The following is an 18208-nucleotide window of genomic DNA, read 5'->3' as shown; positions in this document are numbered from 1 at the left end:
TTGTCAAGTTGGGCTGGTTTTACCTTATATTTCAAAATAGTCTTGCTTCCTAACAATACCAATAGAATTTAAAATCATTCCCATAGACTTTGTGGACCAATTTTCTTTAACTTACCTGCATAGCAACACCTTGTGAATAGAATAGGGAACTATGAATGAAAAATTAATTTCGATACTGAGCAGAAAATTATAACTATTTTTGCTATGGTTTTCATAAATTATGTTCATACTGCTTCTGTGATGCATAAAACTTAGAAGCTTCCAAGATTAAGAAAATGTGTTTTTTAAATTCAGTGAAATCTCCCCACTGTGCCTCCATCTTTATCATTCCACTGAAGAATTCCCTTTTTTCAGGAAGTTGGTTACATTTCTTGTCAGTCATTTTTCAATACAGTACTGGTGGTTAAATTTCTCAAACTATTAAAATGATATCAGGTTTAACATTTTTATCCATTTTACTAAAGTTTAGTACTTAATATTACAAATGCCTACTTCTGTTTGATCTGCTTTGGAAGTTTGTGAAGGATGGTTGGATTACAGAGATTTAAATGCCATTTTTCCATGAGAGAAATACAGTTTTCCTGGAGAGAGTCTTAGAGTCACATTTTAAGAGAAGAAGTTGCAAAACTGAATTAGTGCATAAATCAGAGAAAATATTTATTTACAGACATGTAAAAATTATGTTACAACATTTTAAAGAAAACTGAAATGAACCATCAATCTCCTCTAATGGGAAAACTCAGAGTGTTTCAATTCTAAATTGCAGTGGCACCAATTAAAAATAGGACTGCCAACAAGATTACAGTTATCTACATAGTTTAAGTACAGTGATTTTTCAGAACTAAAAATGGATCTACAGAGAAAACCAATAGGAACTGCAACAATATGTAATACAAGAGTTTACAAAAGTAAAAATATTTTTTCTTGATCCAAACTTTAAAGCTTTTTTGTAAATATTTTCCATTCATGCAGCTGCCCAAGTGTGAAACAAATATCTGAAATACACAGAGCATATAGATCTGTGTAGAAAATGAATTGGTTTGATTCAGGACTGTTTGTAAAGGATTTTATGACTGTTGACTGTCCAAACTGATTGACAAGATCTTTTATATTTCCTATTCCATATTGCAAGGGATGAGCAATGTTGAAAAATCCCACAATTGACAAAACTTATGTCAAACAGGTAACAGGTGATGGCAAACAGCACTGAGCATACTGCATACATGGACAGCAGAGAACTATTAAGCTCTGTCGAAGCTACCAGCATCCTCTGGAGTGATTTTAAGCAAACATGCCATTGAGAAACATTACTAGTAATAGACTTCATGGGGTAACAATCTTCTGCCTTGCAAATGAAACGGTGCCTCATGGTGCTGTCAAAGGTGACTTTTGTGTTCAAAATATATTCAGGACTTAAACTGTGGTGTGAATCTGTGTAAACTTTATGAATGTCCAATCATTTCTGTGAGTTTATAATCTAAAAGAATTGTAAAAAATGTGTAAAAATCTCAGAGTGCTTTCTGTGGGTGTTAGCTCATTTGGAATGGTTAGCTCATTTTGGTGGTGAGGAGACAATATACCTAGATGTTTCTCATATCTAGTTTATTAACACCAATATCAGAACTGATCTCCTTGGATGATATTCTGCATCTTTTAAGTCAGCCAACAGTTTATGTGATTTAAATGGAACAAATTCCCCATGAGCTGCTGAGGTTTGGAGTTCTTTTTTTTTCAAACTGTCAGCCAAAGACAAAAATCCCCAAATGGCAATTCTTTCTGCATTTGTACCTTTAAAAATCTTCATAAGCAATATTAAGAGATAGAAAGTGGAGAAGTATTTCTACCTCTGATTTGACCTAACATTTCACTTACACAGGAGTAATATATTTTTGCTGCACTTTTCTCAGAGTCAGTCCTGATAAATTCTGAAGCTGTTGTTCTTTATGCTCAGGTGTAACTACTCATACTAGTCTTTCCTTATTTAAGGATCTAGGTACTACTCAGCACTTATGTAAATCATGTAACTCCACACACAATAGACAAGCTAAATATAAGGTACACAAATGTAATTGAGAGTGCAATGTCACATAGCTGCCTAGTGAAAAAAGATCTCACTCAGTAATAGATAATTAAATTAAAATGTATGATTTTCTTCCAAATATTTGAAGAATATCAGTCCTTCTTTGATGATGGTCCTCATGACAGAAACCTGACCAGAGACCTTGAGCTTCCACCCACTGACACCCTCACTGCTTGAGCTGAACTTGTCATCTCAGAAAATGATTTTTTAAACAGAAATTTAATGTTAGATCTTTTTAAAAGTCTTTCTGGTACCTATTTTTTTCTTTTGTTTTCAGCCTACAGAGAACATTTGAAAGGGCAAGGCAAGAGTTCATCTTTGTAGGGCTGGATGACCCGAAATAGCAAGTTCGCTAGTCATGGAGCTCAGTGGTCAGGGCTCAGTGCTGCAGACTGGCACACAGCTGCGTCTGTGCTCCAGTTGAATGTGTAAGATACTTCCTAAGTTAATGCCTCTCCCTCTTGGGAGGTTGTAGCTAATAAATAATTTATTTACCCTGCAATCACTTTAAAGACATGTCTCTTTCTATATGAGTACCACTTGCATAAAAATGTGGATGAATAAATACATATTCCTTGTTTCAGGTCATCTGCAATGGTAAAGAGGTCTGATTTTGGGATGGTGAACTGGTACTGGTATTAAAGTTGGTACTTCTATAGGGGAAGACGTCATTGTGCCCATATGCTCTGATATCTTTAATGTCTCAGTAACACAAGAGAAATAATGCATCCATTCTGTTTTAAGGGAAATATGATTTATTAAGAAATTCTATACTGAGATTCCCCCTAAAACATATGTAATTATTCCAACTTTAGGCTTTTAGGAGGGCCTTAGGAGTTTGTGGGTGGAAAGACTTCTGCCAGAAAATAACCCAAAAAAGTAATAAGTAGGCTAACTCAGGCTGTCAGATATTGGCAGGTTAAAAGTAATTTTCCTGGCTAGACAGGAGGCTGACTGACTTTCCATATGGTAGCAACAAACTGCCTTTAGAGATTTGCAAGTACAGCTGTAACTACTGTCTGATGAATGGCATCACAGAGAGGGCTTATCTGAATAAAGGGATTTACAGGAGGATTTAATTTACAGTTTATCAAGGATTGCTCTCTTATTTTGACATTTTCACTTTTTAGAAGCTATTCTATTATCAAATCTAATTATTTCCAATGACAATTAAATTGAATAAAATAATTGGAAATACCATACAGTGTATTTAAGCGTGGCACTGATCAAAATGGTCTTGTTTGAATTAAGCGGTAAACAAGGAAGTGCAATATCACCTGACTCTAAATATGGTAAAACAGTAAAACGTGCTAATCATAAAAATAGCTTTTAGAAATATACATTTGTATACAGTGTTTTCCACACCTGTTAAATACGTCCTTCATATTATTATGATACAGTACATTGGCCTTTAAGACATCAAAATTAAAAAAATAATACCAATAATTAGCCAGAGAAAACCACATTTACAATCTAAACCATAAAAATTTGACAATTGTACAGCTTAGAACATATAAGAAATGGAGTTTCTGATATTTGAACAATAATGTCCATTTTAATAAGTAAATTGAGTTTCATACAAATTGAATCAAAGGTGTTGTCAGCCAGTAAGAAACTGCAGTTCACAATTTTCTGTGGGGAAGTCAGAGTATTTCTTCTCAGCCTTCAGGGGGTTCACACATGACATCTCATCACTTGATCTGTAGAAACTGAGAAATGAAATGCTGGCTTTAGTATGAAAGCATAGAATTTCTTCCAGGAGAACCTCAAAAAGAGAGCAAGAGAGCTGGGGAAAAGAGCCAAGAGGACTATGACTTGACTTTTTCCACAAACCAACCAAATATCAATGTCTATAATGCTTTTTCACCTTATACCATTGAAAGTTTAAAGAGGAATAGTGTTCCTGCAGTAGTGGACAATCAGGACTGTGCAACAATCTTGGGTTGACTGTATGGCCAAAAATAATAGCAGCAAATTAAGCAAGAGCTGTTGAAGCTAAAGTATGCCTCCCCTTAAAAATGCTATGCAAACAACTGCTAAATAATTTCTATTTTAGCAGCAGGAAACAGAATAATGTATCTTGGCTGCTTTGCAATGAAATGCTTTATTTGCATAATAGCATTCAATCTAAATAAACTGCATGTAGAATTCTTTGCTTTAGTCCCATCACGCTATTTATAAACCTTACTCCACTTCCATTGGATTTGTGCTTTCAGCAATGCCTATAGTTACCAGATTGAAAATCTGAAAAATCCAGATTGAAGGATTTTTCCTCAGCTGCTTCCCTTTTGCTGTTGCCTATTTTGCTATCACTTTTGTGTACCTGCCATAGGATATGACTGTATATCCTTTGATTTCTTTTGTTGCTTTATCAGCCACACTGTGAAAACACAAAAATCCAGTTAGCCAACCCTTTTGAGGTTCAGTCTTGCAGAGGCTGAAGGCAGGTTGCATCTGACTCCTGCTATGTAACCCATTAGTGCTACCAGCTTAAAGTAGGCATTGGGTGATGCTGCAGGGGAGCATCCAGCTCCACCTACCCACAGAGACACTGACGACACTTTCCTAACCACATCTGTTTGGACAAATCACAGCAGGAAATGTTAACAGAAGTAGATGGTTTCTTTTTTTAAAGTGAAATTTTCAACCCAAGGGTTTTTTTAAATTTTGACAGAAAAAATATCTTTCAGCCAATCTTTTCTGCACTCCCTTTTTGGGGGTTGGAGTTTATCTTCTTTTATAACTGGAAAAGCACTTCTGATCAAAGGCTGAAAATTTTCCAGATGTTCTTTTCAGCCAATTTTCACCTCCTTCAATGAAAAAAAATTAAAAAAAAAAAAAATTGTTTAAATTTCCATTTACAGAAAACTTGGTTTTCCAGAAACTTTCAAGTCACTGCAGGCCTGGGGTCCTGACTTTTAAAGAAGTCAAGCATCAGATTTCCCCTCATTGCAAAGAGAGCACCAGGTCTCTGGTAATGGTCTTCACAGGTAACCAGGATTAGGGAGAAAAGCTCATGTGAGAGATCCCAGAACTTTCTTTTTTCAGTTAAATTATCCTGAAACTATTATTCTTTACTTTCACAAAGAAAAATCTTCATCTCTCCTGTTTTAGGTCTGATCCCTAGAGAGACTAACTATAATAAAAAGATCTTTAAATTTCCCCTTAAATCTCAGAGAGGCTTAATGGTTTTAACTAGCTATTCATCTTAGAAGAAGTAAAACAAAATTCCTCTGTTCATCCTATTAGCTCCAAAGAAAGTTCCTCTTTTCTAGCCTTTTTTTCAACTATGCTTTGCTGTTCCATTATGCCATTATAAAATGTAATAATTATGAAAGCAATAAGAGGCAGATTTTCAAGTTATTTATTGAAGCTTTTTTCCCTTTCCATAAACCTTTCAAGCATTAACCTGTCACCAGCACTAAAGAGCCTCATTAGGTTACTATTGTGAAACACTAACGTTGCTAACCATCTGGATCCAAGCCATCAATGCTGCTTTGCTGCTGGTTAGAAACAGTGATACAAATTTAGCAACCCCACCAGTCCAAAATACTCCTGTGCTCTTCCTTCAGTACATGGACTCCTTACTTCCCTCTCACTACAAATAATAGTAAAGTCTGAGAGGAAACATAAAATCTGAAAGAACCAAGCTTTTATTTTCCCTGGAATGACAGAAATCCAGGGCTGTGATTAATCTAGAGTAATTCAATGCTAATTTCATTCTATTTCTTTCTTCTCAATAGTTTTGATAAACTGCCTTCTCATAAAGGCAGTTTATCATCTGCCTTTATGGCAGTGCTGATGATATTAAAAAGCCTTCATGATGACTAGTGGGTATTTAAAAATTATTTCATTTCTTTTCCTTTATATATAAAAACATCTCCTGACACAACAAGGATGAACTGAATTACATTTAAGCTAGAAATAAGGCTTTCACTTGATGTAGTTCTAACAGAAAACCACTTTAGAAACTGTGATGTGAACATAATGCATTTTAAGAATTGAATAACTCAACTGAGCATATAGACTTGGCATCTGTAGACAATATCAAAGAAATTCTATATACTGTCCTAATTGCCATCATAATCTCTGGAAAAAAGATGGAGAGAGTTTATGGAATATTTATTGGTTCATTTCCAACCTGAAGTGATTTCTGCTGGTTTTTTCACTATCTGGATGGCTTTTTGAGCATGACGTATTGAAAACCCTCTTAGGCATAGCACTGTATTTCAGTCTTCCAAAAATGCTACTGCTACTGTTATTATAGTTCTAGTATCATCCTTCTGGCATTTTTGCCAAATTCAAATTCTACTAGATTGAATGAATTTTAAGTATGCACTATTACATTGTATATAACATTGGAAAACCAACATTAAATATTAAAAAAAACTCCCTAATTGATAGTGCAGTTCTTCTTTATGGACCCTAGACTATAATAATTACAAGTGATGGAGTAAATCAGATAATAGTCAGTAAAAATTTAAAGTTTTCCATCTTGCTTTTTAGAAGTCTAATTATTTTATAACCTACCTCCTCTCAAAGTCTAGCTAATTTCTAGCTTTATATCTGTAGATCTTTCAGAATACACTGCATATAATGAGCATTTTCTTGTGGGAGAACCTGGCCATCAGATCATCTGCCAGGGGACAAGTTCCTCCAAGCTCTGCGTTTCATAGTCATGAGGCATGACAGAGTATGAAAAGCTTGCACTCTGTAGTGCTCCTAAAAGCCTTTTATGAGAAGACAAGTCTGATATATGGTAGGGACTTGCAGGTACCATCCTTCTAGAACAGGATTTGCTAGGCCCGTTTTCCAGGCCTGCCAAAGGACCTGGAAGCTATAATGGGGACCCTTCTGTGGCAGGAGAGCTACTGACTTTTCTAAACACATTTAGATGGGCTTCATTTGTCTGCAGGAGATGGGTTTTGTTCTCTGCTAGGTGGATCCAAACTGAGCTCAGCCTTTTTCCTCCTCTGAATTATTTGTATTTCCTTACTGTTTGGAGAAAGGGAAAAGATATGTTCCTTCATTCCAATAAATACCTAATTTCCTTCTCACAAGGGTTTATGGGAAGAAAATTCTGGACTTTACCATGCTTCTCTTCCAGACCTAAATGTACAGGAATAAATCTGACTATATGAGAGCATAAATTCAGCATATGTTTTTGGGAGGTAGTATTAGGAATGTGATATGACTATATGACACAAAATATGTACATGATTGACATCTTACCTTGTAGTATATTAAGCATATGTTTAAAGAAAAGTCCCACAGAATGTTGTTACAGACTTCACCATATGGTTTACCCCACAATTATTATAAGCAATAAGGGCATCCAAAGTATAAGAAAGACATTAAACTGACAAAATGTATCAGTTTTTAAAATATCCTTTGCTCTGAATGGCTTTTACGATAATGTTCATCTTAGAAACTCTCAGAAAATGCAGCTAAAAAGAGGATGGATAGATGATGGTTCACACCTACATGTGAACTTGAAACCCAAAGCCTCAAGTATCCTTTCTCTTACTCTCCTGTCTCTTTCTCCTTTTCAGAAAAAACCATTCTCAGTTTAATAACTCTTTTAGAGGCATCTGAAGCTATTGCTGACCACTGCTTGGTAAAATTGCACATCTCTCTCTTGCAGACTCATCTTGAGTAGGAGACTTGATGCTTTCTAGGTTTCTGCTGGTGTCTGACTATGCTTTGACAGTAGGTTATGTGACTGCCATATATCACTTTCTGCAAAACAACAGCAATCTCCATTAAAATGCAGCAGGTACACTGTCCTTTCACCCCCAATGCTGGCCCTCATACTTGTGCTCAAACCTCAAACTGCAATTGTACCACAACTGCTTTCATTACATCCAATGCTCACTCCTAGTACTGTTATCTGTACAACTTAGAATTCTGAATCCAAGTCTACAGATGCTGCTCTTATGTCCTTGAGGATAACATAGTCTGTTTCATCTCTAACAATTTCTTTTGATTATGAAATACACTTTCTGGACAGCCAAAGAGGTGAAAAATGGAATCTGTTGCAGAGCAGGCATTTAAAAAAAAAGCAAAACAAACACAACAAAATAGCCAAAACTTAGTTAGCCATTATTGATCTAGATAATTATGTAAAATGAGAAAAACCACAGTGCAGTACAGAAAGTAGTAATGCAAATTGCTATTCTGTTTATTTGTTATGTCTAAATCAAGACAATATCCTCCCTTTCTCTTAAGCAGGCACTCACTCAGTGCAAAACACCACAGTTTATATCTGTAAGGTACCACGGGGACATGCACTTTTGTTGGCTTTTACACAGCATTCTTCATCATCAGTGGAAAACCACAAGGAACAAACAGAGCTTACCAAGAAGCATTGAATTTGTATTAGCTATCACATTGACTTCACAGCTGTGTTCATTTGAGGTGCACCTTGCATTTTGTCCCTTGATTTAAAGCATCAAATCTCTAATTCAGTAACAGTCATATAGGTGGTTTAGTTTAATGCCCCCATATGAAATGTAAATGCTCAGTTCAGTAGGTGTGAGCAGGGGAATGTGAATGTGCATCACACTTTTGCTGCTCTCAGTTTTAATTAACCCTTGTAAAACATGAAAAACATAACAATGGCACTAATGCAAAATTTTTTATAATGAACTAATGATAGAATATTCACTGCATTTAACAAATAGAGGGATTGTACAGTTTGATAAATATTAAAGGATAAATAAAAGGACCAGTTTCAACTTCTTTGAATCTTTCTTCAAATGATGAAACCTAATCATTATGTTTTAGACTCTGTCAATCATACTTTAATTGCTAAAAACATTACAGAATCATTTTTCTGTTCAGTGAACAGCTTAATTGCTTTGAAGTGTTAGTTCTTATGTGAGTACATGTGAGAATAATTGTTTTAGTCATCAGTGAAAACAAACTTCTATCTTTGTTCTAAAATGCTCTGTTTCACTTGTTTGTCCAATAAAAATCAGCAGAAAGAATAAGATAGTGCTATCAGATACTGATTTTTCCCCTAGATCAACGTATCTTTTCTTTCTGTGAGTCCAAGCAGAATTGTGATGAATGCTTTGGGTGTAGTGGTGGAGACAGGTTCCTGTATTTGGAGAGTGCAAGTGAGGACATGCTGAAGTTGGGTCAGGTGTGAAACTGAAGGAATGACTTTAGGAATAGTCATTATGGTCATTGGAGAGCTTGAGTGGGGCCAGGCAGGAAAGAAGTGGATCTATCCACTTTAATTTAGGTTGTGTTTTTCTCCTGATAGACTGCTTTTGCAGCAAAATCTTCCTCTGCAAGGTCCTTTATAGCAGTAGAAGACTTAGGGACTAGTAGCACAGTTTCTGGTGACAGTGGTAGGGATCTGAAGCTGGAGGCACTGGGCCTTCTGCAGAGTGTGGGGTGGGCCAGGATCTCCAAGCACATGTGGAAGTGGTAGGATGGGGGAGTTTTGCAGAACTCACTGCCCTGAAGTTTTTACCAGAATGCACCCATGTTGCTATTCCATGGTGAAACTGTATTCTCACCAAACTGCCTTTCCTGTTCCCTCTTGGCTGATAAAGCCCATCCAAATGCAGTAAGGCCTCCATGATGCTGTCCACAGAGTTTCCTCAGCCCGTACCAATGTGCCTTGAGAGATGCTCAACACCTTCTTGGGATCCAGTGCCAAATAAAGCAGAGAAAAAAATGCTCCATCTTCATTTATGCCTGCATATGAGTGGATATTCATAGCAAATTCTCAGTGGTATGGCTCTCATTGGAGATCCCTGGGTGTTTTCTACTTCTTGGGATGCTGCGTGCTCCATGAGAAGCAAGTCCAACTGAATCCTACTGATTTGCAGTAAGTACTGTATTTTATTATCCTTAATATCATAGAGGAGATGCTTTTAAGCTACAGATTGGTGTAAAAAACTCTAGCCTAAAATTCCTACTGAATTAATCTCTGTTTAATGTGAGGAGTAGGAATTCTCTAGTGTGAGATGGTGGTCCAATAAGTATTAATGCTCAAGGCAAAAGTTTCTGTCCTACTAGTGCCAAGGGTGCAGATTTGAACACACAGTTTAATGCATAAAGGAACTACTAAAACTTGTATCCCGAGGCCATTTAATATGTCTACATTTTAAGAGGTGTGTTTTAAAGTAGATGAAAGTAGGAGCTTACAAGAATTGTCCCAAAGTAATTATGCAGAAAGAACCTAATAAACTTTCTCACTATTACCAAATTAGAGTTTAGATAGATATTGAAAAATAAAGGGCACCCATTCCAGGCAAAATAATTGTAGGCAATTGTATTGAGATGAGGAGTGTTCTGTCTAATAACTGGAGATTTTTCAGGTATTTGGAGGCAGAAGTTTTACTCAACTGAACAACCAGGTGGAGTGACACAAAAAAAAAAAAAAAGAAAAAGAAAAAAGGGGGAAGGAGATAGTACTAGAAAAAGAAGAGAGTACTAGAAAAAGATATTGGAAACATAAAGCATGAGACAGAGATACTGGGAAAGGCCAGAGTATCATGGGAAGTAAGAGTGGAATGAGACAAACAATGCAAAAGGAATATTTAAATGGTGACAGTAAAATGAATTAAGACAGTCTGTTGAATACACAGGATGTAGACTTATCTGCTTAAAACTGTCATCTGTGAAAGTCTTGCTGTGGGAGTGTGATCTAGGTGGAAATGGCAGTTAAAGATGATGCTACTTAAAATAGTTTTTTTTAATTTGTATTTTCCTGCCTAATACTTAGTTGAATGCACAGTGTACAGTAGTACATAATATTTTGGTTTTATGAGGATTTCAAGAGACATTAAATTTAAAATAAAAGTTACAAAGCAAATGTTGGGCTTGGGGTAAAATCATGGTCTGCAAATGGTGTAGAATCTCATAATAGCTGAGAGAGGATTATTATAACCCTGCAAAGAGGAAGCAGAGAAGAATTTGGCCTTTTCTTTCTTATTTATTTGGTCTAGAAAACACTTTGCTCATTTTGAAAGACTACAGAACTGTAGTGTAATTTTAGAACTCAATAGCGACAACAATTTGGAAACTTCAGACACAGATTGCAGCATGACAAGCTAAACTGGTATTTGATTAACTTCCAAATCTTCATTTTGGCAGACTGAGCTTGTTTTATTCGCACTGATTGCTTTTTTTTGTTGAAATGGCAATTACAGTTCTATCACCTTCTAAATAACTTCCCTTTTCTGAGGTGTGTAAATGACTATGTATGGATAAATTCAATCTGCCTTTCATGTTTTGATATTAATCATGCAGAAAATCTTCTTAGTAACACATTTATGTTTTCTAAAAAAATTGAGACCTCCTGGAATAATTGGGTCACTAGCTGTAGTAGCTCTGAAATTTGTATTAAAAAAAAATAAAAACATTTACAATTTCTGCCATTTAGTATGGAAAAATAACAATCTTTTAGCTTTTCAACATTTGCACTTCTTTACTTAAGTGAAGAATTTCAAGAGAAAAATGTTTCCTCTGAGGGTTTTCCATTCAGCATTTTTGATGCTCAGGGTTACTGATAAAGCCTGTGAAATAAGTGTTTTCTAGGGGAACTAAAGCAGTTTATTTTCAAAGACTAACACACCAGGAAAAAATGTGTGATGCATGACAATTGCTCAATTTCTGTTAAATCTTAGAACTTGATGATTAAGCTGATAGACTCAAATCCATAGCACAGACCCAATGGCTGGCCTGAGTTTTTCCAGAGGATTTCTGTGTCCCAGTGATGGCCTATAAAACACCAGTGTTCCCCTTCCCATTCACTTCTTTCCCGACACACCTCATACTGCTGCTTTGGTATCTGTTCTAGGTTACTGTTCTGATGGTTATTCCCCCTATGCACAGATGGGAGCTGTTGGTTGTAAATGATGGGGGAACAAAACCCAGTGCAGCTCCTTCAACAAGTCACCCAAATTTTATTGGAGTCAGCCAAAGTACAGGGAAGCAAACAAAGGGCCACTCCACCAGAATTAGTTAAAATTGCATTGGCAAAAATGTTCATGGGTGGAAACCAAAATCAGTCTTATTTAAAGTGTTGAGTTTCTTCAATTAATTACTGATGTTTCTTTTTCAGCCATAAGGTACAGCAAAAACACTGTGATATTTTTTAGAAGTTATCATCATCCTCGCTTGAAAGGGATCCAGGTTTGCATCTAAGTGGTAGGTATTTGGCTGTCATTGTTTCTGCACTTCACTCAGAGATTGCCTATATGCACGTAAATTTTGGGCCAGCAAAATTTGTGGAGCTATTTCTGATCTACTTAGACTAAAAAAGAATGAGGCTACTAATACTGAATATTAAGGTCAACTATGTTATATCAGAGGAGGGTTAATATCATTTAGGCAAGTATTTCATTTACGTGTCTAAGAGAATTTTTGGCCTGATCTGAGAGCATTGTTTACCTCTGATTAAATTCACTGATTGATATGTGGTTTTGTTTTGTTTTAAAACTGGAGGAAAAGCAGCTTTTCTTTTGATAGAACCTGAACCATCAAAATTAAATATTTGCTGCCTCAGAATTAACAAGCACCATGACTATCTTATTAAATGTTGACTGAGACTTCAGGCAAGTAAAGACAGATGGCAGGATGCAACTGAAAAAGTAAAACAGAATCATTGAAGAATATATTTCCTGTTGTTCCACAGACATTTTTCTTTACTGGAAAGCATACAATTTCTTATAAGTTTAAATTATTGGGAATACTGTGTCCTTTCTTCCATGCCAAAGAAAGGCACCTGTTGGTCTGACCTCAAAAAGAGGTGCTAATTCTACCTGCACTTTCAATCTTCTGAGACACATTGCCTACCACATGGGTCAAAGCTGAGAACCCAAAATTCCTGATCCCACACACTTTGCTTAAAAAAGAGATAAAAAGAAGAGAAAACCCATTATTTTCAAGCTCTTTTTTATCAAATCTATAAGATTCTAGTCTGTAAATTAATTATATTATTTATATTACAATGTTTTAAAAGTTTTATCATTTTAAGATTTGAGGATTTTTAAACTGGGAACTAAGTAAAATAGAGCAGATTCAGAGTAATAGATCTGAATTCAATAAAATTAGTTTGCCTATTTGTTTTGCAAAAATGTAATTACAGGAGGGAAAATCCAGTAGTAAGAGACACAAAATTCATGATAACATTGCTTGTGTTTTCTGCAGGTTCCCAGGTGATAAGGATTTAAATAATAATTAGAAAAACATTATGTAGTCAGTCATAAACCAGTACCCTGGTTAAAACACTGAACACCACTTAGGAAATCTTCCTCTGATAAATTGACTGCCAGGAAAAAATGGGGAGGAGGGGCCAGTGGCAAGGTCTTTCCAATGATTCATGTAACAGTGGCTGAGCGGCAAACACGTCTACTGTGCTACTACATATATTAAATATAACAAAAGGGCATGCCAGGATGTTTCTTACAATTTTTGATTTCATGGCATGCTTTTATTTCTTTCTCCATTTTTTCACTCACAGGTTATTAGATTTACTGCAGTTTTGAAAGGTACAAGGAATTAGTATCTGTCAGGTATGGTGCCCCTAATGACTTTCTTAGGTTGCTCAAGTACAAACATCCCTCACTGATATTTATCTAGTGAACACAATATTTTACCTATTCATTTAGGAATGAAGAACATCATGTTCCCCTGACAGTGAATGCAAGATTTCAATGAATGGTAAGCACAATAGAAAAGACAAAATTTTGCATGATCTTAGTGATTTTTAAAGTAAGCTGAATAAGATTTCTGGAACAGCATTGCTTCAGTCATTGCCATAAATTAAAAGTTTTGTCTTTTATGTTTGAAGTAGTATCTGGTACAAATGAACTCAGAAAGCTGCAAGTTGTCAGAATAGCTACTGGTCTTTTTAACAAGCCTAATCAGCCTAATTTGGCTGATAATAGAAGAGTCAGTCTTGTCTGCCCTGATTCTATGGCATGAAGAAACATGCATCTAAATGGACAATGAAAAATCTAGTTTAAGTGCGATAAATTAAGTACTGTCAATACTATCACACAGTCACATATTTGATTGATCTTGTTATTTGAAATATGCAAAACTGGGCTTAAATTTGATGAAATTCATCAGACAAATTTTAGTTCTGCAGATTTTATTTTACTTTCTGTTGAGTATTTTCATTGTTGAATTCCATGCAAAATAATTAAAGAGAAGAAAGTTTCAAAGTTTTATACAGATTTGCTATTAAATTAATTTTCCTTCAGCTACTTATAGAAGGGGTGTGATGCGTACAATCAACCCCTTAACCAAGCTAGTGGCAATTTTATTCAGACTCCAAAGGAGGTAAAGGCCTGCACCATAGCCCAGGCAGCCAAGAACTCCTCTAGTTGCAATCTGTTCCCTGAAGACCCACAAAGGCAAAGACTGGCACAGGGAGCATTGATATGAGTGGTGTTGGACACCCATCATGTAATTAACACATGAACAGCTGGCAGATTTTTAGTCTCATTTATCAAGGAACAAAGAAAGTTGTGGGTACAAGGAGTCTTGTGCCTATCTTTTCCATTGCATGTAATTTGATTACAATCCAGCCACTTTATTCCACTTATCTGACAGCCTAAGTGAGCCTTCTTTGAGCCCTCACAGCTGAGTGAGTGGCCTCCCCTTGAGCTGGCACCTTGAGCAAGGTCACTTCTTGAAGCAGAGAGACCATTTACCAATGGCAAATGTTTGAGAAGTGACTGATATTTTACAAAACCTTTTAGATCATAACTATAATTTGTGCTTTGGTAACTCAGATTTGTGCCTTGGTGGTTTTGAGTCATTGTTCAAATGACTGTGCCGTACAATACTACAGTGAACCTTGCCACTGAACCTTGGCTAAGTTACTCTTCTATAACATCATATTAAAACCACTTCAGTTAATATCTTTGATAGTGAACCTGCCAGCAATCTAAATCATGCATTTGTGACAAGAGGGAAATGTTTTTGATGAGCTTAGGCCACAGCACTAGTTGGTTCTAGTTGATTTAAATGGTAATTGCATCAATTCCTACAAGAAATATAGCTATTATTATATCATAATGGCTTTACTTTTGCATAATGAAAACCAGTGCAGCATGAGGATTACCCTGAGTTTTATGTCTGTGGCAGTTTCTGGTATTAATATTTGAAACATTATTCTCTATCAGATATTAGAAATTTGATAGACTGAAAACATGCAGTGTGGAGGTGGAGAAAAGGACAAGAGTAAGAAATCAAATACCCTTGAGAGGTAAATACAACTGAAATATACTTAATAGAAAGGGAACTATAATTGTTGATGAAATAACTGCTGTAAATCTACATTGTAACCAGAACTGGGCCTTTTATAGTCTCTGTATCTTTGGTTCTAAAATAATTTAACAAAAAAGCCTCTTTAGACATCTCATTAAAGTTGACTCATTATTGTGGAAATTCCATCTAATAATGCTTGTCTGGCTTCATTACTTTTAGCACAGCTACACCAGCATAAAACAATGCTGTGATAGTGAATATATGCTTCAAATTCCAACCAAGCACTAACCAGTGTCTGATCTGAGTTATGGCACCATAAATCTACTGTATTTGCATCACATACTCTACCAGAAAACAGTTTGCTGTACTGAATGCTCAACTACTGAACCACTACCATGCTATTACGATTATAGTCATTTACTATGAAAGGCTGACAGTTTGATAGGAACTATAATTCTCAGGCAATGTAATACGACTATGAGGGCTTGTGTATAATTCATTGCAGTTAATTATTTTGTTGGTATTTTATTAACCATTGGCTAAAGGTGTTTTTGTTTTGTTTGGTTTGTTTTTTCCCAAATCTATAGTACTTCAGGCTTCAAGTGAAGTAACTTGTTTTATTTACAAGTGGATCACAGTGACTTGATCAGTGCTGCCTCAAAGATTGATTAACACCCTTTAAAACAAGTTCAGAGAAGATATATGGAATGTTCTGGGTCTGCACTGGGTTGTCCATGTGCTAAATCAGCAGAATTAGGGAACCACTAGGAACGTTAATTCAGAAATGCTCTTCCTTCAATCTTTCAGCCAGGCTGTACAATATTAATGTTATTTCTAGTAAGAAGGGTCTTGTTATAAAGGGATTGAGGACCAACTGCTTCTCAAATGTAATTACATGTTGGAGCATGTTGCAAAGGTAGTTTTTATGTTCTCCCCTGCGCAGCCACAGGAGTGAGAAAATGTTATTTGTTTTCCCTCCCATTACTTACAATTTAAAGCCATGGTAGACACACAAAACCTGCTTGATATCACTGGAGATTTGTGTTTTGGTAATTTGTGACCGGTTTGTGATTTGTGTATGAACTTAATTTAGTAAAAATGAAGATCTTTCTTCATGGGAGCCTGCTTTCCATAAAATGGGATGGGTGTTGCAACAGTGTGTTGCTTTCTTCACAGCACTGTTGAAGGAGAGTTTAAACTAAAAGGAATCCACAAAGAGGGAACACAGAAATTTTAAGTTCACTGCTACTAAAAACTATACAAGTTAGGAGTGGCATGAAAGCCTGAATTATGGGTCCAGTAAAATCTGGGATAACCAACTGTTTGTTCTTCTCGTTTCTATATATATATAAACCTACAAAATAAGCATGCCCTTGTACAGGTGGGAGTGAGAGGCCATGTGAGAGCATATGGATGAAAGCTTATGGTACACTTCAGTGAGCAAGTTGAATCCAACTCTTTAACATATTCATACATAGATGGATCATGTTTCTGAGATCACCTTTTGAAGAACTCTTCAGTATAAAAATGCAGCAAAGTTCTTTGGGAATTTTTCTAAGTGTCTGGAACACAGGAGACATTTACTGAGAGACATTTTTGAGCAAATAGTACAAAAGAGACTTTCTCAAGAGGTGATATTTGATGACTGCAGCAGGTGCTTCAAATGCATCATGTCTCGAATTGGAGTTCAGATGAGCAATCAAGTTATTGCTGCGTAAAGCTTTTTCACACTTTAGCTGAGCCATAATGACTGTTTGTGGCCATGTCTTTAGTCATAGAAAATTACGATGCAAGGTTGAACAACATCCTCGTCTAGATGGTGGATGAAGAAGATGTTCAGCTGTCGAGTATGATGTTTTGTGTGTGCAGCCAGGCAGACAACCGAAGAGGCTGAAGAGTTCTTAAATCCATGCTTGACTTAACTCAGACTGCATCTTTACAGCTGGTCTAGACTGAAGGCTGCACATCACTCAGTTAATGTGCAGTAACCTGTTCCTTCAAATGGACAGTGTGTGAATTGAGAGAACTGATCTTACCACCTAAACCCTCAGCATAAATCCTGTGTAGTCACTTCCTTTCCAAGTTAGAATTAGAAATAAAGAAAGAAATATATTTTTGAGTCCTCTGCTGCAAAGATGGTGACCCACATATATGGATTCAGATGCTCTATTCTTGCAGAACCTGGACCCTGGCAGTGGGTGTGACCTTGTTTAATATCTCCCTTTATTGACAGCCTTAGGAAAACAGATTTCTGTTCAGCAAATCTGCAGCAGGTTTTGGGAAATGACCTGGCAGTAAATTTACAGATAAATCTGAAGAACTCACTATGGGTTAAGATGTAAATTTAAGTAATCTTCCTTTTTCCCTCTATTAATATTTTTCATGCTAGTGGACTCACAGCTAATTTTCCTGCTGAAATGACTTCAGGGCATTAGCTTTGCCTGTTTAAATACTTTTCTGTTTCCTCTGCTGGTCTTAGTGGTGAAAGAAAATATTTTTTTAATCATTGTCTTAAATTCCTTTAGAAAGAAAATATTTTTTTAATCATTGTCTTAAATTCCTTTAGCTCTATATTTGGAAACATTATAATATTTTATATATTATTATATATAATATAATATATTTTTATAACATTTTAAAAAAGCCTTTTGGAGGATTTTTAATTCCAAATCCAATGTTACTATTTTACATAAAATAGTAACATTTTTCTTATGTAGAAAGTTTTTGTTACTGTTGTCACATTTGACATGTTTAATTCTTCACCTTTCTTTTTTTTTCCCTCAAAATATTTGTAACTGGCTCTATTCCAAAATTAAATATTTGTTCTCAGCTTTCTTTCCTAAATAACTTAGCTTTTATAAAACAGAATAACAACATCTGTTAGGA

General features: G+C 35.8%; 1 protein-coding gene across 5 annotated transcripts in view; it reads right to left on the bottom strand.

The window, feature by feature from the left end:
• Nucleotides 1-632: 632 nt before the first annotated feature.
• The window catches only part of RALYL (RALY RNA binding protein like), a 357282-nt gene continuing 339706 nt past the window's right edge, over nt 633-18208 (bottom strand). For all 5 annotated transcript variants that reach the window (XM_015619704.2, XM_033512315.1, XM_015619702.2 and 2 more), the window contains one exon: nt 633-3789. In XM_015619704.2, coding sequence (XP_015475190.1) covers nt 3755-3789 — 35 coding nt within the window. In that variant the 3' untranslated portion in view covers nt 633-3754. The remainder of the gene's footprint in view (nt 3790-18208) is intronic.

Source organism: Parus major, chromosome 2, assembly GCF_001522545.3.
Source record: "Parus major isolate Abel chromosome 2, Parus_major1.1, whole genome shotgun sequence".
NCBI lineage: Eukaryota > Metazoa > Chordata > Aves > Passeriformes > Paridae > Parus > Parus major.
Note: the sequence above shows the minus strand (reverse complement) of the source record. Positions and strands in the feature narration are given on the sequence as shown.